Below are 24,070 nucleotides of genomic sequence, written 5' to 3' on the forward strand. Positions count from 1 at the left end.
GTTGATGTTGTTATCAATAAAATAAGATAAACATTTTTTTCTGTTATTGTTTTTTTTTTGTATTAATATTATTGATAAACACCATTCTAGAATATGGATTCAGTTTCGCAGGAAATCATAAAGCTGTGTTTTCTATTAAGTCATATATCTATGGGATTACATGCATATATATACATTGTACGTTCATTGCTGAAATGAGTACACGTGAAACGAACATCATTTCACTAGAGAGTGCACTATAGAGTACACAAAAAACCAACACCAGGTTACTAGCTAGTGCATAAAAAAGGAACACGAGTTCACTAACTAGTGGACAAGAAACGAACACAAGTTCACTAGCTAGTACACCTAAGTATACTATACTATACTATACTATACTATACTATACTATACTATACTATACTATACTATATACTATACTATACTATACTATACTATACTATACTATACTATACTATACTATACTATACTATACTATACTATACTATACTATACTATACTATACTATACTATACTATACTATACTATACTTGAGTTAACACTAGTACACTGGAGTCAATATCTTAGTGCACTGGAGTTCACGATGTAGTCACTTATAGAGTTAGCATGTTTGTGCACTAGACCTGATATACATGATAGTGAAACTGGACTGGTCTGAACGTTGGCCATGTTTCTCAAATGGTTTGAGTGTCCGTCTAGAGTTCGGAGGTTCCGGGCTCGAGTCCCGCTCTTGTTGTTGCACTTCTCCTCTCCTGTTACATATGCATGTAGATTGAAAAATTGTATACAAAGTACAAAGGACCTCTTACAGTAACAATGAAATTTCCCCACGTACCAATTCGATCAAAACCAGATGTTGTTTGTAGCAACCTTAGAGACAAACCATGAGGTATGTTTGGAAAATTCAAAGGGTCCCAGGGGCCTATGCATAAAATTAGTAGGTCGATGTAGACTTTGAACTATCTGTGGTAACCATGGTAATACACCGCAATACATTGTACACCTATCTGTCGTAACAACGGTAACACACTGCCATACATTGTACATCTATCTGTGGTAACCACGGTAACACACCGCCATACATTGTACATATATCTGTGGTAACCACGGTAACACACCGCCATACATTATACATCTATCTGTGGTAATAACGGTAACACACCGCCATACATTGTACATCTATCTGTGGTAACCACGGTAACACACCGCCATACATTGTACATCTATCTGTGGTAACCACGGTAACACACCGCCATACATTATACATCTATCTGTGGTAACAACAGTAACACACTGTCATACATTGTACATATATCTGTGGTAACCAAGGTAACACGCCGCCATACATTATACATCTATCTGTCGTAACCCCGGTAACACACCGCCATACATTGTACATCTATCTGTGGTAACCAAGGTAACACACCGCCATACAGTGTACATCTATCTGTGGTAACCAAGGTAACACACCGCCATACAGTGTACATCCATCTTTGGTAACCACGGTAACACACCGCCATACAGTGTACATCTATCTGTGGTAACCAAGGTAACACACCGCCATACAGTGTACATCCATCTTTGGTAACCACGGTAACACACCGCCATACAGTGTACATCTATCTGTGGTAACCAAGGTAACACACCGCCATACAGTGTACATCCATCTTTGGTAACCACGGTAACACACCGCCATACAGTGTACATCTATCTGTGGTAACCAAGGTAACACACCGCCATACATTGTACATCCATCTTTGGTAACCACGGTAACACACCGCCATACATTGTACATCCATCTTTGGTAACCACGGTAACACACCGCTATACAGTGTACATGTATCTGTGGTAACCAAGGTAACACACCGCCATAGCTTGTACATCCATCTGTGGTGACTACGGTAACACGCCGCCATACCTTGTACATCTACATGTATCTGTGGTAACCAAGGTAACACGCCGCCATAGCTTGTACATCTACATGTATCTGTGGTAACCACAGTATCACACTGTCATACATTGTACACTCTGTATGTGGTAACCACCGTAACACACCACCATACGTACATTGTATATCTATATCTGGTAACCACGGAAACACACCACCATGCATTGACATCAAGCTGTGGTAACCAATGTAATACACTGACGTACACTTGTACATCTCGCTGTGGTAACCATGGTAATATACCGTTATATGCGTCTCATTGTGGTAACCATGGTGATACACAGACATACAGTACATCAAGCTGTGTAATAACCATGGTGATACACAGAATACACAAATTTATATATGGTAACCAAGATAACATGATGCTTCATCACAGGGTCGTAGTAAGTTGTCTTACCTCTGTACATTGTATAAGTATTGTGACATATTATTAGTACTCACCTAGTCAATCATTCATAGCTATAGTGATCTGGCTGAATGTTTCTAACGTAATTACTTCGACTTACACAAGAAAGTGAAAAATAACAAAACAGACAGTATAAGTTCTAATTCACCCCTTAAGTGTACCCGGAACGATTTGCTATGTTCAGCTTGAAAATTTTGATTTAGGATGAAACTGAAAATGTTGAAAATCCGACTTTCATAGCGACTTCAGTTTTAGAGTAATTGCGATTTTTCTCGAAAACACACCTGAAGCCCAAAGCAGTTGACCTCGTTTCGGTGACCTCTGACCTGTGACGTCACAGGTTTAATGGCAGAGCCGCCATATCAGTGTTTGATTAGACAACAATAATGTAAGTACCGAATAAACGTTTTGAGTTATATTTGTGAATTATTTAATAACAAGTGTTACCGAAACCAGGGAGATATAATTTTCTATTATTACGTGCCAAATACAACGTGTATCATCTTACTAATTTTCTATTATAACAGGTCGTATATAACATGTAAAATTTGAATAATTTTCTATTTTAACGGGTCGTTGTAACAGAGACATATATCTCTGGTTGTAACATGTATAATATTTGAATAACGGGCCGTTTATAACATGTAACGACTTACATCATATAGCCTTTATTGTGAGCAGAGACGTATGGTTTGTTGCATACCAATATTGATTTCGGTTATAATACTTCTAGTAATAGAAGTGTAAAATACAATTCATACATGATGCGAAATAAATGCTGAAAATTTTGAATTTTTACTAGCCAAAACAGCAATGGATACGTTGCAAATCCACTTGAAGAATTGTCCGAAATTGATAAAACTTGTCCATGAAAGTTCAACATCGTGGTTATAGGAATGAGCCAACTTCGGTTAATTATTCTATAGGCAAACCTTTGAGATACGAAGTTGTTTTGCTTGTAAGGAAAACGAAACTCACTGAATTCCAAAAATGATGTGCTTGATTTCAACAACTTGAAAATGTATTCCCTATAGTATAAATGCAATTCTTAACAAAATTCAAACTCAATTTACGTACAACCTGTAAAAGCATATCTTCGGAACTTTTTTGAAGTGCATGGAAACCAAACGCGTCAACTCACAAGCAATTATCGGCGCGTGCCGATTAGAACACCAGAAATCACAGACACCTGTGGTGCAGTGACAGGTGTGATGAGCTTGTGGACCGTAATTTCACACCTGGTAATTGTTTAGCGGGTATACTAACCCACTCAAACTTGAGAATTCATAATTCTCCGAACATGTTTGTATATGTTTTTCTAATTCCTATTTTAAGAGAAGACATGAATACACTTTAATCATTGCGACTTTATAAGTTTTAGTATTAATTATGATTAGTCAGTGCAGAGACATATATATATATGTCTCTGGTCACTGTATGTCTCTGGTCAGTGACTCACGATGAACTAAATTGTATGTTTTTTATCATAAAAACACGGAACTAAAATTATGGTTTTAATAAGTACCTATGATATGTACCTGTAAGCACTTAGCCCCACTCGATTTGCTCTCTTCTCAGAAGAGAAGCCTTCTAAGAAGATCGCATTCCGTTATTTGTAAATCGAGTAAACCGGGAGAATATAACCCAAAATAAAGTTTTTAAGTTTTCTCCAACACTATGACACAAACACGTGCATGTATGTGTCATATATCCTTCTCTAGTGAAACTCATCACTCGCACATTTAAAACATGGTCGCCGCCATCTTGGAAGATAAATCTTCCAGCTTCGAGATAGATCTTCCAGAAGCAGAAGAGTTACAAATCGAGTGACCGGTTTGGTTTGGTTTGGTTTATTTTGTTTAACGTCCTATTAACAGCTAAGGTCATTTAAGGACGGCCTCCCGTGCGTGCGACATGCATGCGTGTGGTGAGTGCGTATGTGTTTTGGGAGGCTGCGGTATGTTCGTGTTAAGTCTCCTTGTGATAGGCCGGAACTTTTGCCGATTTATAGTGCTACCTCACTGAAGCATACTGCCGAAGACACCCAGCAGGACACCCCACCCGGTCACATTATACTGACAACGGGCGAACCAGTCGTCCCACTCCTTGTATGCTGAGCGCTAAGCAGGAGCAGCAACTACCATTTTTAAAGACTCTGGTATGTCTCGGCCAGGGGACAGAACCCAAAGCCTTCCTCACAGGGGCGAACGTTCAACTAAAGGCCAAAAGTGAGGCAGTGTCAAGGGAGACGATATATTCTAGAAGAAGAAGAGTGCAAATCGAGTGGGGCTCAGGTTTACATACGGGGGAGGTTTTGTCTATTGTAGATCATGACGAATCTCTATAATATATTACTTTCTATTCTACCATGTTTGCTATGCAACGCCAGTTTTGATTGGTTGAAAACCATGTATTACTTCCAATAATACACGCTCGTGCCAATAGTACACGCTCGTGAGTCACGGCTGTTACAATTTTATATATCTAATATTCACATATTTCATATAAGGTTACTAGAGCTGAGCGGGCTAATGGGTTAGTCTTTCATTACATTTTTATCACGACGCGAGTTCGAATCCTACGGAGGCCCACCTTTTTTCTTTCTTTTTTTATCCCCCCCCCCCCCCCACCCCCTTTTTTTTAATTTTCAAAATCAATGCCATATGATAGATGCTCTTGATCGTAGTACTGTATTGCCTGTAAAGAAATGTATATTTCATCATTAAATAATGCAATACTCAAGAAATAAATTACAAGATTTTCCCGGGGTTTCTTTGCTGTTTTTCTGTTAGAAAGAGGTCGAGAAAGAGGTCGACCAGTACATGGTAGAATAGAAATAATCAACTTTGACTCGTGTATTGTTGCGGCCTTCGTTATTAATTTAATTGCAAAATATCCTCGTCCTCGTTGTATATCCTGCAACAATACACGAATCATCGTTAATTATTTCTTAATTAAAAGCGGATTTTGTATAGAATACAATGTATAAGTTTACTGTACGTGTGTATCGTCTTGTCTCACAAACCAGAGTATCCAGAACTGCTGTATTGTTGGTATGTTTATTAATATTAATTTGCGAATAAAATGGCACATTATTTTATTAGAAAAAAAAGTTGATGCCGTGTTCAATTTTATAGAAATGAGTAAGAAATGGTTAACACATAACTAATATACATTTATTGGTGATTGGCCGATTATTGGATCGTGTGTAACATCTGTATGTCCCTGGTATAACATCAGTCTGTGTTACCCAAGCGGTCATTTTCAGAGTCCTTTTCACTAAGTTTTTTTTTTTTTTTAAAGCTCAAACTGATATTGTTGGATTCCGACTTCTTGTCGGCAATATTCGCCAAATTCAACAACCTAAAATCTCATGTCCAGATCGTATTCAGACATGTCTGGGTTGCTACTGTTCACACTGTCGTCTTTACTGCTGGCCAGTGGCCACCATTTCAGGTACTCCGTTAAACCTGTGACGTCATAGACTGAAGAGTGACTGACCACAGGCGCTTGCATAGAAAATGTGATTTTCATTATATATATATATATATATATGACAGTGGTATGTGTAATCTGTTAAGTACTTGTACTTAACAGATTACACATACCACTGTCATATAAAACAAGAAATATCTTTAAAAAAGATAAACGGCATAGTTCTAATGCTGGTGGTATAATTTACACATACCACTGTCATATAAAACAAGAAATATCTTTAAAAAAGATAAACGGCATAGTTTTAATGCTGGTGGTATAATGTAAAACTGCAGGTGAAATAAATTAACGAACTTAATTAATGCGTTTCAGCACGGATAACAAAATTATATAAGTTTGAATAATTTTTGGTGATAATAAGACTGCATTTGAATCTGGAATATAATTTTAGTAATGTGTCATTTTAATAGATACATCCACTTATTCAGCTTGCATTCAATCTTAATTTAGTTTCGTCTTTAACTGCATATCTGCATTTTGCATTTACCACTACATTGACCAATCACATACTTCATCTTGACCAGTAACGCCACCCTTCGCGTCATATCCGGGCCAAAATAAAATTATACGGCTGTGCCGAAAAAATGAAAATCACATTTACTATGCAAGCGCCTGTGTGACTGACCGATACGCTGATATCGCGTACTTCGATGTGCGATATCTCGGCACTCGGCCAACCGATTTTGATGCGGTTTGCGACATTCTTCTTTGATGGTACATATAATAACATATTTGAATATCGTTTTTCGTTCCGGATACACTTTAATAAACAATGTACGTACATTACACACAATGTTTTATGGTATACAATTTTTTCCGTGTATTGAGTAAGGGGGGTAACTCGTGTGGACTTGGATCTTCTAAGTTGTTTCGTTGCGATATCAGAATCGTTTTATGATACAAAAAATATCTTTATATTACATTGGAATTTGTTTACGAATCGGTACATTTATGGTAAAATACATTAGTGACGGAACTGTAGTTATTTACTTGATAAAAACATGAACCGTCATAGTCAGGGACCAATGATTACACTTCATGAATACTCTGGAAACTGCGTAATAATATTTTTTTTTTCATAAATATATATATTTGTGTGTTTGTATATTTAATTCGTGCATCATTTCAAGAAGTATGTTAATTTTTGAAAGAAATAACACTTTGGTTGGAAATCAGAATTTGTTGGGAATAAGTCTAATTCTATTTACATGATGCACATTGTCATTGATTGTATCGAAGCACGTGTCACCAATTAAACATCAATTAGGAAACACGCGATAATTAGCCTTAGCTAACTAAGAGTTGGCATTAAAAGTGGCCATTAGGGAAAAACTAATCTATCATTACTGTTACTTCTAAACCTGTACATTTCAATGATAAGCTAGTTTTAGATGGCTGCAAATACTATCAACATTCCAAATAACGTGGTTTTCACTAATGTTTTCATGCCTATGTTAATCATCAGTCGAACTTCCGGCACATCGCGCATATTGATAAAATATAGTTCTACGTGTTTTTACTAAAAAGAACCTCTCCTTTACAATATTGTCTATATCATACTTAATTTTGAAGTGTTCATTGTATTGTTCTTGATTTGCTATGCGTGAATATATAGTTAAATATGCGTAAACTATGATGGTAAATGGGAAAATTTATCCCGAGTGCACTACTTTCTCATGTGTATTAGTGTAAATATGAATACGCCAACCGCCATTGTACGGCGGTAAGAGGTTGTGTTATGGTTCGGAGATAGTGTTATTCGGTTCATTTGTGATTCGATTGGATCTACGTGAAAATATACCAATGTATAGATTTATGGTGAAATGGAGAACTTTTCTCACCAGCTTGAAAATGGTGTTACCGGGTCAAACGCGGATTTAACATACTTGAGAGGGGTGATCGCGAACCGGGCTTCGTCTGCCGTCGCTGACGATCTCAAAACTAAACAAAGTATTTGTATGGATCGCAGACAGGTCATAAACAACCAGGGCCAGCTTCACGTGTCAGAAAACAAGACTGTCATTCGATCTGGATTTCAGAGTCAAGGGTTCCAGGGATTAGAAAATACACAAAAGTTACCTAGGTCATTAGAAGGGTTAATACACAACGGCGGAATGAAAGTGAATCCTCAAAGTCAGTTACCCACTACCGTTATAGGTAACGGAATGGTGGAGACCGAGCGGAGTATTGTGATCGGGGGTACGTCATACCCGGCACCTTCCAAGGAACAGCTTCTTCATAACGCAATGCATCACATTTCAGGATCTAGTCACTACGTGTTGAGGCAGCAGGGATCTAATTATTCCAGTCCGAGGTCAAGTATGGGTAGTGGTGGTGATTCCAAAAATTCAAGTCCTAGAACTAGTCTGATCAATCCCCCGCCCCCTCCCCCCTATGAACAGAGGTTCATGAGTGGCAGTCCACGTTCGAGTCTAGCAAGTCCGAGGTCAAGTTTAAGTACAACTTCATTGGAATCCAAACCTTCAAGTCCACGGACTAGCCTTGCAGGAATGTCCGGAGTGCTGTATGATAAATTTCCAAGTCCAAGAACTAGTTTAGCAATATCACAGGAAAGTCTACAAAATTTACAATTGGGAATGCATCACATGTCAATGCCTAGAAGTAATATACAACTACTTAATGACAGTCGTTTTAATGAAGGGGCACCCCCTGCTTATATCTATACTGACCCTCGTGCTAGAACGTTGTCTTCTCATAACCACACTAGTGTTAACATTACGCACTCTCAGACAAACAATGTCAACAGCAATAACAATGTGACTAATATAAATCTACTTAATAATCAAATGAATCGGGTTGGGAGCTCTGATAAAAGCTCCCCGTCACACTCGGTCCCTCCAGCTTTACCTGCCAGAAAGCCAATAAACCAACAAACACAGCCTAAGCATTTAGACTTTGAGAAAACTTTGACTGCTCTTACTCAGCAGTTGGAGGAAAATATACGTGTGTCAGCTTCCAGGAAAAACTCTTTGGATTCTCAGTCTTCAATTCCCAAGGAGCCCCCTCCGCCATATCATGGTCCCCACAATACCGAACTACCTGTGCTACCCCCAAGAAATCCCCGTTATACTAGTCCCAAGCCCTCGCCCCAGCCCCAGGTGTTTGGTCAACCATCATCTTTGGGGTCCCTACCCACATCCCCAGCCCACATGGTGCGGACACCACCCTCAGCTGCAGTCAAGCCACAGGCACAGCTGCAGTACCAGGTACCCCAGTCACCACGGGGGTTGACCGAAGCCGAAAAGAAAGTGGCAGCATTGACACAGCAGTTAGAAGATGAGATGGAGAAAACCCCGCAGGGGGAATACTTTGGTAAGTAACAAAATCAAGGAAAAATAAAAGATTTTTTAGTTATCACTTAGTGTTGATAATGGAATCCTTGGGAACTCCCTATTTATACATTATTTTATATATTTTAATTTTTTTATATTTCTCTGCAAAATATTATTCAAGTTTGCCTAAAATTATACATTATTACCGTATTTGACACAATAAACACACTTGGCCCTCAAGTGCACACCCACCTTTTTCAGGAAAGGAGATGTTTGTGCTAATATGAAAAGTTCCTTACCTAACTGATCAACCAATGTAATCTTCAGTCTTTTAACCAAAGACTCTGGATTGCTTTTCATTATACACATAAAGGTATATAAATGAACCCATTTTGTGTTTTTTGTAAGCACACACTGTATTTATTAGGTTGACTACAACATTTGCTTTTTCGCAGAAATATATTGATCTGTGTATTCTGTTCATTTTTTTAATATGGAAATATGTTGATTTTTTTCAACAAAGACTGCATGATATTAACATTTTGATATGTTCAGTGTTTATAGCTAATAGATTCGGCTTTAATGTGATGGTGAGTTTAAATAGTTATGACAGGATGCACAGTGATTATTTAATACTAGAGTAATTGTATTTAATCTCAACCCTGACATGGTAACTTTCACTTTCCATTATATTTGTACAGATAACACCTCTAGGTGACATTTGTCACCTTTAGATTGTAATCACCTGTTGTTTACTGTACTGGATGACCTGTACTGGAACATTGTGGTGATCTTTTAGGGTGCTGTAGTTCCTTCGCTGGCCCTTTGTGTGTCACTGAAGTGACATGAGGATATATTGTAGTAAATCTGTACAACACAAAACACTGAACTTGTATACCTCTAGGTCATTCAATCAAGGTTACATGTTAAAAAATAATTACTTTTTGTCACACGCAAATTCAGGATTCTGTGGAATTTGGATTATGCTTCTCTTTGGAAAAAAAACTTCACCCACCAATTAAAGTTTAGGTCATGCTTAATATGTTTTGTACTTTAATTTCATTACACAGGCCAGGGAAATATATATATGAATAATATGTTATAGATTCAATATATGAAACTTAATGCAAATATGTTGGTATATCTGGAAGAAAATAGATACAGATTAAAGAACGGTTTTAATTTCAGGTTCCTGACTAACTGGATTCTAATGATATTTCTACACAAAATTCTTCTTGATTGCTATGATTTGACCATGTCAGCTGCTCAATTAACACATGTACTACAGTTAATTTTGACAAAGAATGTTGGAATTTTAAGTAACATTATTTTAAATGTTGCAAACAGCTTTATATAAATTTAGAAAAGAAAACTTAATATTTGAAGATAATGATATATAATGTAGGAGATTGTATAATTAAATACACTGTATAATGTATCTGTTTATATGTAAATTTTATGTTTGTTATTCATGTAGTAATACAGAATCTTTGCATGATCATTGTGTCAGTAGCACACAGGTTTGCTTTGACATTCCTGGCACATGCTGCTCTGGTACATCTGTATGCCAGGAATGTGAGGGATGTGGATCCCCCGACAGCTTGCTATTGATTTTAGGGTAACACTAGTGTCGATGTTGTACTCCAATTTTACTATAGGGATATGCACAGGATCACTACATTAAATTGGCTGATTATTCTAGCAACATCAGTAAATTTCACCTTATTGAGGATGAATAAGGGGGTTAAAATTAGGAAATGCAGATTTTTGATTAAATGATTAAAAATAAGAATTTGAGATAAAATGATTATCTGCTTGCTGACTATGTGATTAATTGAGGAATAGCTGATAGAAATTCTTGTATCTTGAGCAGTATAATGAATGGTGGTTTAAAAGTTTGCTTAATACAATAATTTTCATGTGCATAAAAAAGCCACTAATTATATATATATATTAAAATAACAGCAGGAAAGTTTTATTCTTTGTAATATTATTAATTCATTTATAAATATGGCATATAATATATTAGTAGGATTTTAATATGCAAGTAATGAGTGCCATGGTGATATTGATCTTTTTTAACAAGCTGTGACGGTATAGGATAAAACTATCCTAACAATTAAATCTGTCAGAGGTGTGTAAGCCCAATGTGACATAATGATTATAGATATAAAAAAAACCCAAAAATATCACGATCCATAATCAAATGTCTTTTTATAATGTAACAGTTAATTACAATGCACTATACTGCTGGTGTAATCAGTGAGAATACACTTCCTATCTAGATCTGTTACAGTGATATAGCACTATACTGCTGGTGTAATCAGTGAGAATACACTTCATATCTGTTGATATTACAGTGATATAGCACTATATACAGCTGGTGTAATCAGTGAGAATACACTTCATATACAGTGATATAGCACTATACAGCTGGTGTAATCAGTGAGAATACACTTCATATACAGGGAGATAGCACTATACTGCTGGAGTAATCAGTGAGAATAATACACTTCAAAAGTAATAATGACTTAAATGTGGGTAATTGTATTATTGATAAGTCAAGATCAAATTGCAGACAATCACATCCTTGCTGAAATATGGATAAATAGATGATTACATCAGTTGTATCTTTTTCAAAAATGTATATAAACTAAGTCATAAATGAAGAAAAATACCACATACATGCATTTACCAGTTAACCTGTAAAGTCCAAATGACAAGTTATTCATCAGCTAAGTATTGACATCTCATGAAGTGAAATGTGTTTATAACAATGATTTTAGGGCATACACTTACAGACCTTGTTATCATCAAAGTACATTACTAGACCATCACCCCCCTTGCACAGGAAGTTCTTATGACTTAGTTTTGTACTATATTAGGACATTCCTTCGGTTTTAATCATTGTTTGTATATACTTTTACAGGTATGGGGTATATGTGTACCTGTCGGTGATATTGCTGTTAATCCATATATTGTACTTTAGAAACAGATTACTGGCCAGGTGTATTGTGCCAGATCTACAAAGTTCAAGAGGTTTATTTTTTATTTCTTGACTATATAATTTACCTATAATAAAATAGGAATATAAGTGGTCACAAGTTAAGACTACTCTCTGCAATCCCTGTTCCATATTGTGATAGCTATAGGTAGGAAGTTTATTAAGATTGGAACCACATTTTTATATCATACATGGCCATACAATTATGAAAATATTGTGCATCCATATTTTTTTGCAGCTACATGTCTAAAATGTGGAAAAATCATGATTTGATTAACATAATTAATGTACAAGGAAGATATAATTTGAAAAGATTTTTTTCTCAGAAATTCACAGCAGTATCTGAACATAAGTCCTGTCAAAGACACTTGTGAAATCAGACCTGTCCATGTATGTGTTATGATGTGGACACAACTGCTCAACCTCTAACATATATCTTAAATGATTTAGGTAAACATGGACAGTACCTTTCATAAACCATACCTTAGTATGCATTAGACAGCTACAGTACATAGTATGTCCATGAAAAACCATTGAATGCTTTTAAACAGTGAAAATGTGGACAAACAGAGGACATGAATCATGGTGTTTTTATATCTCGGCTTTATTTCAGGGTGACTATTCAAGCAAACAAAATTAAATGTACCAGAAGTAATATCGTACATTAGATTTAAAAAGATTTTTATTTCTCTTAAAAAAGAATTTCTTAAGGTGGCATTTAATTTAGTTTCAAGAGACTTTATTTTGTTTTTAATGACAAATTATGACGCTTTCTTGATGAATAGACAGTCAGGTGATCGGATGCGCTTAGCATGAGTCATAGTTCTTTGTGTCACCCAGGGTATACCCAGCAACAGGCCAGTGTCGCCTTTGTGGATGCCGTCTAGAAATATACTTTTTACCCAGAAATTTTCTATTATTTTCACATGTATACAACATGATAGAAACACTTAGTAAAATATCAATCTTTTATTTGTTATTTATTGTGTTGATGTGGGGAATTCTCCTTGAATGGCATGCCATTGAAAGGAAGCTTTTAAATGTTTTGAATCTTTACGGACACTTTGAATTGTTTGCACTAAAATTGTTTCTGTAGATTGTTGAAGTTTTAAAAGTTTCACTTTTATCTAAAGCACCATCCTTTGTGTTTCATTGTTTGCTTGTATGTGAAGTATTTTGATATCTAAATGAACAGGTAATTTTTAGCAAGCTACAGTAGCTTTTGAGAATTTAATCAAACACAGGTAAATGTTGGACATACCAGGTTTGCTGTGGAGGATTTCTCTGTATTGACTGTTACAGTCAGCAGGATTATTACACCCTTTTACCTCTAACGGTCTGTCCACATTCAAGGGGCGCTTGTTTTCATTGGCCTCGACCACCTGTCTCCCTGGAATGTGGGTCTGTTTTTCGGGTAGAAAACTAAACTTTCCATTAAACTGTGAATCAGAGCACCCTGTATATTGGTTCATTAAATAAGTTCTTCAAGTTAGCCGACGTATCACAGCTGTCATACACTAACCATAGCAGGTCAGCATAGAACTAGGGAAGTTTGATAGCTGTCATACACTTACTATAGCAGGTCAGTATAGAACTAGGGAAGTTTGATAGCTGTCATTCACTAACCATAGCAGGTCAGCATAAAGCTAGGGAAGTTTGATAGCTGTCATACACTAACCATAGCAGGTCAGTATAGAACTAGGGAAGTTTGATAGCTGTCATTCACTAACCATAGCAGGTCAGCATAAAGCTAGGGAAGTTTGATAGCTGTCATACACTAACCATAGCAGGTCAGTATAGAACTAGGGAAGTTTGATAGCTGTCATACACTAACCATAGCAGGTCAGCATAGAACTAGGGAAGTTTGATAGCTGTCATACACTATCCATAGCAGGTCAGTATAGAACTAGGGAAGTTTGATAGCTGTCATACACTTACCATAGCAGGTCAGTATAGAACTAAGGAAGTTTGATAGCTGACATACACTAACCATAGCAGGTCAGTATAGAACTAGGGAAGTTTGATAGCTGACATACACTGACCATAGCAGGTCAGAGAGTTGGATAGCTGACATACACTAACCATAGCAGGTCAGTATAGAACTAGGGAAGTTTGATAGCTGTCATTCACTAACCATAGCAGGTCAGCATAAAGCTAGGGAAGTTTGATAGCTGTCATACACTTACCATAGCAGGTCAGTATAGAACTAAGGAAGTTTGATAGCTGACATACACTAACCATAGCAGGTCAGTATAGAACTAGGGAAGTTTGATAGCTGACATACACTGACCATAGCAGGTCAGAGAGTTGGATAGCTGTCATACACTAACCATAGCAGGTCAGAGAGTTGGATAGCTGTCATACACTAACCATAGCAGGTCAGTATAGAACTAGGGAAGTTTGATAGCTGTCATACACTAACCATAGCAGGTCAGTATAGAACTAAGGAAGTTTGATAGCTGTCATACACTAACCATAGCAGGTCAGTATAGAACTAGGGAAGTTTGATAGCTGACATACACTAACCATAGTAGGTCAGTATAGAACTAGGGAAGTTTGATAGCTGACATACACTAACCATAGCAGGTCAGTATAGAACTAGGGAAGTTTGATAGCTGTCATATACTAACCATAGCAGGTCAGTATAGAACTAGGGAAGTTTGATAGCTGTCATACACTGACCATAGCAGGTCCGTATAGAACTAGGGAAGTTTGATAGCTGACATACACTAACCATAGCAGGTCAGCATAAAACTAGGGAAGTTTGATAGCTGTCATACACTAACCATAGCAGGTCAGTATAGAACTAGGGAAGTTTGATAGCTGTCATACACTAACCATAGCAGGTCAGTATAGAACTAGGGAAGTTTGATAGCTGTCATACACTGACCATAGCAGGTCCGTATAGAACTAGGGAAGTTTGATAGCTGACATACACTAACCATAGCAGGTCAGCATAAAACTAGGGAAGTTTGATAGCTGTCATACACTAACCATAGCAGGTCAGTATAGAACTAGGGAAGTTTGATAGCTGTCATACACTAACCATAGCAGGTCAGAGAGTTTGATAGCTGTCATACACTAACCATAGCAGGTCAGTATAGAACTAGGGAAGTTTGATAGCTGTCATACACTAACCATAGCAGGTCAGTATAGAACTAGGGAAGTTTGATAGCTGTCATACACTAACCATAGCAGGTCAGCATAAAACTAGGGAAGTTTGATAGCTGTCATACACTAACCATAGCAGGTCAGAGAGTTTGATAGCTGTCATACACTGACCATAGCAGGTCAGTATAGAACTAGGGAAGTTTGATAGCTGTCATACACTAACCATAGCAGGTCAGTATAGAACTAGAGAAGTTTGATAGCTGTCATACACTAACCATAGCAGGTCAGTATAGAACTAGGGAAGTTTGATAGCTGACATACACTAACCATAGTAGGTCAGTATAGAACTAGGGAAGTTTGAGAGCTGTCATACACTAACCATAGCAGGTCAGTATAGAACTAAGGAAGTTTGATAGCTGTCATACACTAACCATAGTAGGTCAGTATAGAACTAGGGAAGTTTGATAGCTGTCATACACTGACCATAGCAGGTCAGCATAGAACTAGAGAAGTTTGATAGCTGTCATACACTGACCATAGCAGGTCAGCATAGAACTAGGGAAGTTTGATAGAACTAACCATTCTCTTGATACACTCGACTTAATATTATGAATTTTAAGTTATTGAGTTGTAAGTGAGTAGAAACATTAGGCATGTACAGTATATATTTTGATTTAGACTTTAACTGATGTGTGACTGTATGACTAAGTGAAGACTTTAAACTCTAGTCGTCAAATTATTAATCACTTGCTCCCATTCTAAAATAAAACTGAAAGAAGAAAACATTTTAGAAAAATCAGGACAGTGTTTTGCGTGGATAGATTTTGACTTTCTGTTTGAGGACAGTGTTTTGTGTGGATAGATTTTGACTTTCTGTTTGAGGACAGTATTTTGCGTGGATAGATTTTGACTTTCTGTTTGAGAACAGTATTTTGCGGTATAGATTTTGACTTGCTGTTTGAGGACAGTATTTTGCGTGGATAGATTTTGACTTTCTGTTTCAGGACAGTGTTTTGCGTGGATAGATTTTGACTTTCTGTTTGAGGACAGTGTTTTGCGTGGATAGATTTTGACTTTCTGTTTCAGGACAGAGTTTTGCGTGGATAGATTTTAACTTGTTACTTTCTGTTTCAGGACAGTGTTTTGCGTGGATAGATTTTAACTTGTTACTTTCTGTTTCAGGACAGTGCTTTGCATGTGGAGATCGTGTGGCAGGATCCAGTGAAGCATGTCAGGCTATGGGCAACCTGTATCATACCAAATGCTTCGTTTGCTGTTCCTGTGGTAAGTGAATTAAAGCCGCTGTGCCTTTGAATTTCAGACCATCCCCAGTGTCTCCTGTGACTTTGTGGTAAACACTTGTCTCATGACCTACAGACAGATTGGTAATGGTCACCTCTCTTGTCAGGTGTTGTAATGGTAGCCTGCTGGGTGGGTAGGTCTTGTATGCCAACCTACCCAGTTATTTCTGCCTGGTCAAAACAGCTTAGACTTTGAAGGGAAATAGGAGCGGAATTACCAATGTGTACATTACATATACCTGTGATGGTCAACAGTCAACAATGTCCTGCTGAGGTCCAGCCAAGTCCCTGACACCTCATATTCTCTACCACAAATAGACTCGTAGCTGGACAGAAGGTCCACACAGTATGGACACAATTTTTCACTTTCAATAGACCTAGATATACAGCTCTACTTTCTATAGACAAACAGCAAGACATCCTGATGGTTTTCTATTCATCCAGACCAGATAATGGATGGACAAGACTAGATGTGTGTTGGGGTCGATGTATTTATTTATATAGACACTCGTCACTTTCTGTTTTATAACTATCTTGTCCTCAAAGACATGACTTGTCACTTAATCTTGTATGCTCTCCGTGTCAATATTCATCCAGTTATCCTGACCTATCCAGCTATCACTAATCTAGTTGTTCCACTAATCCAGTTATTCTAACCTATTCAGTCACCACTAATCTAGTTGCCCCACTAATCAATCACCACTAATCCAGTTATCCTGACCTATCCATCTATCACTAATCAGTCACCACTAATCCAGCTATCACTAATCAGTCACCACTAATCAGTCACCACTAATCAGTCACCACTAATCTGTCACCACTAATCAGTCACCACTAATCCAGCTATCACTAATCAGTCCCCACTAATCAGTCACCACTAATCAGTCCCCACTAATCAGTCACCACTAATCCAGCTATCACTAATCAGTCACCACTAATCAGTCCCCACTAATCAGTCCCCACTAATCAGTCACCACTAATCAGTCCCCTCTAATCAGTCACCACTAATCAGTCCCCTCTAATCGGTCCCCACTAATCGGTCCCCACTAATCAGTCACCACTAATCAGTCCCCATTAATCAGTCACCACTAATCAGTCCCCTCTAATCAGTCACCACTAATCAGTCACCACTAATCCAGTTATCCTGATCTATCCAGCTATCAGTAATCAGTCACCACTAATCAGTCACCACTAATCAGTCACCACTAATCCAGTTATCCTGACCTATCCAGCTATCACTAACCTTAAGCTTGTATATCCCTTACAGTTGCCGGATTTTATAGTTTTACACAATACCTTTCATTTGAGGATGATGGTGTTTTATGTTGGTAAAAAAGGATAAGAATTCAGACCCTTTGTTTGTATCCTACTGAGTATTGTCCAGCATTGGATGTAGTAAAAGTTACAAAGTCAGTTGTGGCTTCGGAAATGAGCTTCTTAAAATTTTGTGTCTGTCTGTTCTTGTTTGATTTTGGAATAATACATTTTATTAATATCAGGAGATCAAATTTACGTGAACAATATCTGGTAGTATTTATATTGCAAGTGAATGTCGGTCATCATCCAGTAACAATAGTACTTCACTCATTATAGTACAATATGGAAATTCTTCAGCTTATACACAATTCAAGTGATTAGTCTAGATGACTGCCTGTCAGAGCTTGTCAAACAGACTTTAAAGACTGAGCGAAATATTTACTCTGTGTGTCCCGACAGACTTACGGTTCCTAATCCGTTTAAATTTTATCTGGTGTGTTTTGATCCCCTGTCTTTATAGTGTAAACCAAAGGTTGAGGTCAATATTCTAATATTGAATTTACTTTTGAAGTGTAAATTGGAATTTTCATTTTACCTTTATCTGAAATGTTTGAAAATGAAAAATGTTATTTCATAATGTTAGCCGTGCATTTAAGAAACAAAAAAAAGTGAAATTCATGTTGCCAAAGCAGGGCATCCAGTAGACCCTTGAGAGTATATTTTTGACTCCCCAAACAGAGATCTGACTCTTGGGTTTGAAGGGACATGTCTATTTGACATATGTTTTGACCCTTCAGATTTCTTAGAAATAGTGATTTGACTTCTGAAATTGCTAAAAGTCAAGGGTCAACTGGATGCCCTGCAAAGAAATAGTTCTTACTTGTACTGTTGCACTATATATTAAAATATCACGTTAAAAGTTTTTTTTTCTGGCAATGTCATACGTACACGCAAGTAAAACAGAAATAGCCTTTAGCTTGTCCTAGAAATGATATGAACCGTCAAAATTAATACCAATTATGAATTAATATTGAGATATCATATTTATCATTTACTATGGAGATAATTTATTTATCAATTAATATAGAGATTTTTTCAGTTAATATTCATCAATAAATATGAAGACAACTTTGTATTCATGGATTAAACATGTAAACTTGTCTAATATTATGTTCTGTCTCTCAATCTATCACATCAACCTAATTTAACATTCATCAGTGTCATCACCCAAGAAGATTCCCTATCAATATCCCATCCAATGTGTAAGCCAAGGTGTTAGAGAACCTTAGCTGATAATTACCATGTATGACGCGATATCGACCTGTTCATCATCAGTTAAAGGTAGTTTGTAATTTATTCTTTATCCTCAAACAGGTCTTTTTAGGACTGTTAATGGGTCCCAGTCCCGGTTGAAATTATTTCATTTTTAAGCCAAATTCCCAAAATTTGTAGTTAACTCTTGAAAAAGTTTTTCCGAATTCACCAGTGCCAAACCAGTGAAAATCTTTTATTCGATCATGAATGGTTAAACATTCTATCAGGGGCTTCATATTTAATGGCTTGCATTTACAAACGTGGCTTTGTGTATAAAAAAAGAAAGAAAACCTGCACAGATCATATGTTATATAATATCATAACGATAAATTTCATGTAAAAATGAATACATGATCACCACATTGTCATGTAAAATTTTGCAGCGTCTGAGACATAAGCCTATTGAGGTGTCATGATCAGATTGGACAGGATCCATGAACAAAATCTGGCACCGTGTATCAGAATATAAAATCCCTACCTATGGTGTGATGATACTGTCTCCATTTTTCACAGTGTTATCATTTCTATAACTACCAGAGTAAGTCTTGGGTAATATCTGTGTTTTTTATGCTTCCACAATTGTTAATGATGAGCACTGCCTGATAAATCCAATACTACTTTTACATGGTTACAGGACCTTTGGACCTCTTTTGTTTTAGACTGACAGCTAAGTTTGGTGTAACATTCTACCACTCCCGACAAATCAGTGAATCTTCACAGGTTGGGACAAATCCTGAAATCTGTAGCGTAATCTGTGTCTTGGTACAGTAAAACAAAGCACTTATCTAATTAGGGAGGTTGGACTGGGTTGGGTAACAGTTAAAGGGTTTACTTGTGTATTTTGGTGGTTTGTTGTATGGCGAGGTTCACCAGACCTTGTCGGTGATTAACATTGTGACAGCACCAAAGCATACATTGAAGTTTTTTATCACAAGTCAGATCGACAGGCCTGTCAGAATAGAGAATAAAACTGTTTAGTGACACTGGAAGCATTTAAACGCACCTTTACAGATGTAAAATGTGTGCAAAAACCTCTCCTTGTCTATATCGGGATTATGACAGAAGTCAACTGAAATAGTTTGCTCATGTATCTATTAGCTGCAGGAGCTTCTAAATTTGAACATGACTTAATGTTAATAATGAAAATTCAATTATATAGCCTCAAACCTGTCCTCAGGAATTTAAAAAAAAAGCTACAGTACAAAATTGATTATGATGTAATTTTGTAATAATGAAAATTGTAATTGTATTGCTTCGATTGTTTTCTCATGAATTTGGACGAATAAGCTACCGTACAAATTTGAACATATTCTAGTATCAATTAGATACACGTTTCATTTTAAGCCAAATAGGATATTTAAATCACCATTGATTCGCCACAAATTGTTCAATTACATTAACTTTGCTCAATATTCTAGGAATCATGGATCCATTTAATACTGTTATAGATTATTTTCATAATGAATGGAAATTGAAAACTGCTATAATGGAGTTTCACATTTGAAACATGTTCCAATGTCTATGGTACAGGGTTCTGTTTCAATAATGTGATTGTATATGCGACAGGAAATTACTCTGCATATTTGATGAGGATAACTGGACAGGAAGGAAGGATTCACCGGCCCATTGTGGGTTCAGGACACAATTTGTGTAGTTGACAGTATAAAGGAAGTACGCACATGTCTGTGTGGTTGGGGAAATACCAGTCACAATACAGGTTGTTCCTGATCCTGATCATATCATAGGCCAAGTGGTGTATCCTTATGTACATTATAATGTCATGACTGTCATTTATAGAGCTCAGTGGGAGACACTGTCCAACTCACAACGTAAATCTCCCAAAATTTCTGCCATTCGTTTCAACGTAAACCAGTTCAAGGATTTCTACTGATTCTAGACTTACAAACCTTTGAATTGGGCAATATGTAGAGATATATAATGGTCAGACATCAAGTAGACCTTTTGGAATACATGTTTTACTCCCCAAAATGATATCTGATTTTGGGTTTAAACCATGTCTGTCGTCTTGACCATTCAGATTACTGAGAAATAATGATTGACTTCTGAAATTGCTTAACATCAAGGGATCAAGTGGATACTCTAGAGAGGGTATGAAACTTGTTGTCATTTGAGGTGTGGTATATTGCAGTAGAGTTAAAGGTTTATATTTTACAGGTTCTTAAGGTGAATTACTTTGAAATCTGGAACCTGATCGTGCTGTATCTGTAAATAACCTTCTAAACAGCAGAAGTCTAAGACCAAGACGAGGCAAGAAATATTCCTGGGCCAGTAGATTAGGTCAATAGGGCAAGTAAATGTTGGTGATGAGTGGAAATTTCTGGTAATTTCTGCCTTTTCTTAGCGTAAAATAAGCTTCCACTAGCTAATTCAGTTTAACTGGACCACAATGTTTCACCTTTGGGCAAGTACTTTTGAACCCAAAAATGGACCAGAGATGCTGAAAGTTATTCCATTTACCCTGCCAAGATATTCTAGTGTACCCTCAGCCTAGATTAACAGTACCCATTTTTGATTCTGAGCGGGTCTGAATCCATGGTGATAAAGCTACTATGTCCTATTCACAAAGCCAGTCTTTTATTAGGTGAAAAATGTGCAAGTGTATAAAAGATTGCTGTGTTGCTGTGCTGATCTGACAGATGAAAGGCTGCAGGGGTCTCCCAGGTCAGGCTAGCTATGCACAGACTATTGGGAGGTATTTTCTTACTGTGTGTATACACAATTTCCACAATAATATCCAGGATAAGTACCTAGGTCTTAGAAATCCCTTGATCTATATATAACAACTGATTTCTGATTTGACTACAGGTTTATGTGCGAACATTTCCTCTTTATGAACAGGTACTGTATTTTATGTATTTATTGTTTATGTTCATGAGAGTATGAATACATACCTGTACAGATTCAGTTTTAGTTCATGGTTATAGACTACTGGTATGTTCCAGCAAATAGTACTGCAGGGCTCCACTATATTGCTTGTGTATCTTTTGTACAACCTGTTGATCAAGTTGTAACTTATCATTTGAAGGAATCAAAGTGAATCAGTATTTTATATTTCTGTTTTATTAGTATAATTACTGAAGTTGTTGCTGATTTGCTGGGTCAAAGACATTCTTATCGCCATGACTGCTTGTAGAACATTACCTCTTTCAGCCTCTGTAATCAGGATCTAATCACCCTCTCCAGGTACTACCTGTCTGTACTGCCATCTGTGGTGAGGAGTCGGTTGCCTATGGTGGTATATAGGGTTTGAGCTTTGCCAGCGCTGCCTATCGCTGCCCGTCTGTGATTGTAGTATCAGTAACACTGAACCAAAAACCTACACACCACATCAACAAGGTTACTACCCAAGGAATTTTCATAGAAAAGGGATCTGGAGAGCAAGAACCATTTTTTTTTTAAACTTTGACAAGACTTGGTTAATTATGTAGGTGAATCACTTCGAGAAAATTAAATTTACCACATGAGTGATTGGAAGGTGAAACTGATGCTCGTCTTGAATTTCCATACCCTGATGAGACTGAAGTCTTATGCTTCTATTCTACTTCCATTCCATCAAAGTTTATGATAGTTTTCTGGTAATTATTGGTGTGTGATATTCTGTTGTCCTGGTGACTGACTGATCGTCATGATGAGGTTGACAACGGTTGTTGGTAGGGTTCACCAGCCAGGTTTATTGATTGACTTGTCTATGTCTGCCAAGTTTATCTTGTCTTCATCCTGAATAATTAAACATCACAAGCAACTGCTCCGATATAATAAACCTTTTTTTGGAGCTGTGAAATATCCCAATGCATAATTAATTCAGGCGATGAGTCGGTTACGTTAGTCAGACTGCTTGCTGATAATGTAACATAATTGTGGTGTGTTGTGAAAAGTGTGTGATAGATTATCTCAGTACTTGGTGAGCATGACTAACACAGTATGTAACTGCCCCGGGCATTCCACTGTGATAAGAGCCAGGTGTAAATGTTATAGGTAAACACAACACACGTGGCATCCACTTTTCAGTCACATTTGTTACTTTGCATCCCGCTACCCTGTGTATTAACACAGCAAAGAATTATTTTTTTTTTCAATTTCATTTTAAAACAAAATCATTTATGTATTATATAAAGATATCAAATGATATCCAGGAAGTATTTGCTGCTTGTGGGTAAACGTATCACCATTGTGTTCAAATTCTAGAAACGAGGAAGTTAACGACCAGGATACACGGGAATGTATGTTTATATGGAATGTTGTAAAAAGTGATTCATGTTTAAAATGGCTGGAAGGTTCTGTCATTGATAGTTTGTGTTATAGACCTGTGATTATATAAACAGTACCAATAATTAACCATCAGGCTATAGAACAAAATGGTTCTGGTACTAGGTACTGAAACATTCTAGTGAAGTTGATTGATTAATCTTCATGAAAAGGCTTACTTGGAAAATGTATGAAATAATTTGGGAATGTAAAAAAATGCTCAAATTAAAAAAAAAAAAATATTATGCCATGGTGAATGGGTTAGTCCAGATTTAATGAATCATTGTAGTAAGATTTTATGAAATGCATTTATTGGCTAATATTGATTGCTTAAGTGCACATTGCTTGCCTAACTACAGACTATAAATTAAAACAAGACCGACTGAAGTTATCACAGGTGACATGCAAGTTGTATAACTTGAGAATGCAGCAGATATTCGATCATGAAATGTCTACCTTTATTATAGAAACACCAGTGATCATTGTAGCACCTCTAAATACTGTTATATACAGGTATACAATTTTATATATCTGATAAGTCCAATATTATATAAGGTTTAGGGGATCTGTTCTAGGTAGCTGATTGCAGTTTGAAATGTATAGGTTATCTATCATGATCAATCTTGCCTTGATGACAAGGCAGTCTTGGTACTGGAAACATCATCAGTTTTC

General features: G+C 36.8%; 1 protein-coding gene and 1 long non-coding RNA gene across 3 annotated transcripts in view; both read left to right on the plus strand.

Annotated features, from left to right (window-relative positions):
* Positions 1–7,557: 7,557 nt before the first annotated feature.
* Positions 7,558–24,070, plus strand: part of LOC117337036 (Wilms tumor protein 1-interacting protein homolog) — a 43,735-nt gene continuing 27,222 nt past the window's right edge. The window contains 2 exon segments of the mRNA XM_033897788.1: positions 7,558–9,185; positions 16,443–16,558. Of these exon segments, the coding sequence (XP_033753679.1) occupies positions 7,676–9,185; positions 16,443–16,558 (1,626 nt within the window). The 5' untranslated portion in view covers positions 7,558–7,675.
* Positions 14,814–15,505, plus strand: LOC117337037. Of its 2 annotated transcripts, none has more exons than XR_004534740.1 (3): positions 14,814–15,203; positions 15,244–15,347; positions 15,440–15,505. It is a non-coding gene; the product is annotated as an uncharacterized LOC117337037 (long non-coding RNA). The 2 variants fall into 2 exon arrangements; XR_004534739.1 differs by having other exon boundaries at positions 14,815–15,203; positions 15,244–15,399; positions 15,440–15,494.

This window comes from Pecten maximus, chromosome 11, assembly GCF_902652985.1.
Source record: "Pecten maximus chromosome 11, xPecMax1.1, whole genome shotgun sequence".
NCBI lineage: Eukaryota > Metazoa > Mollusca > Bivalvia > Pectinida > Pectinidae > Pecten > Pecten maximus.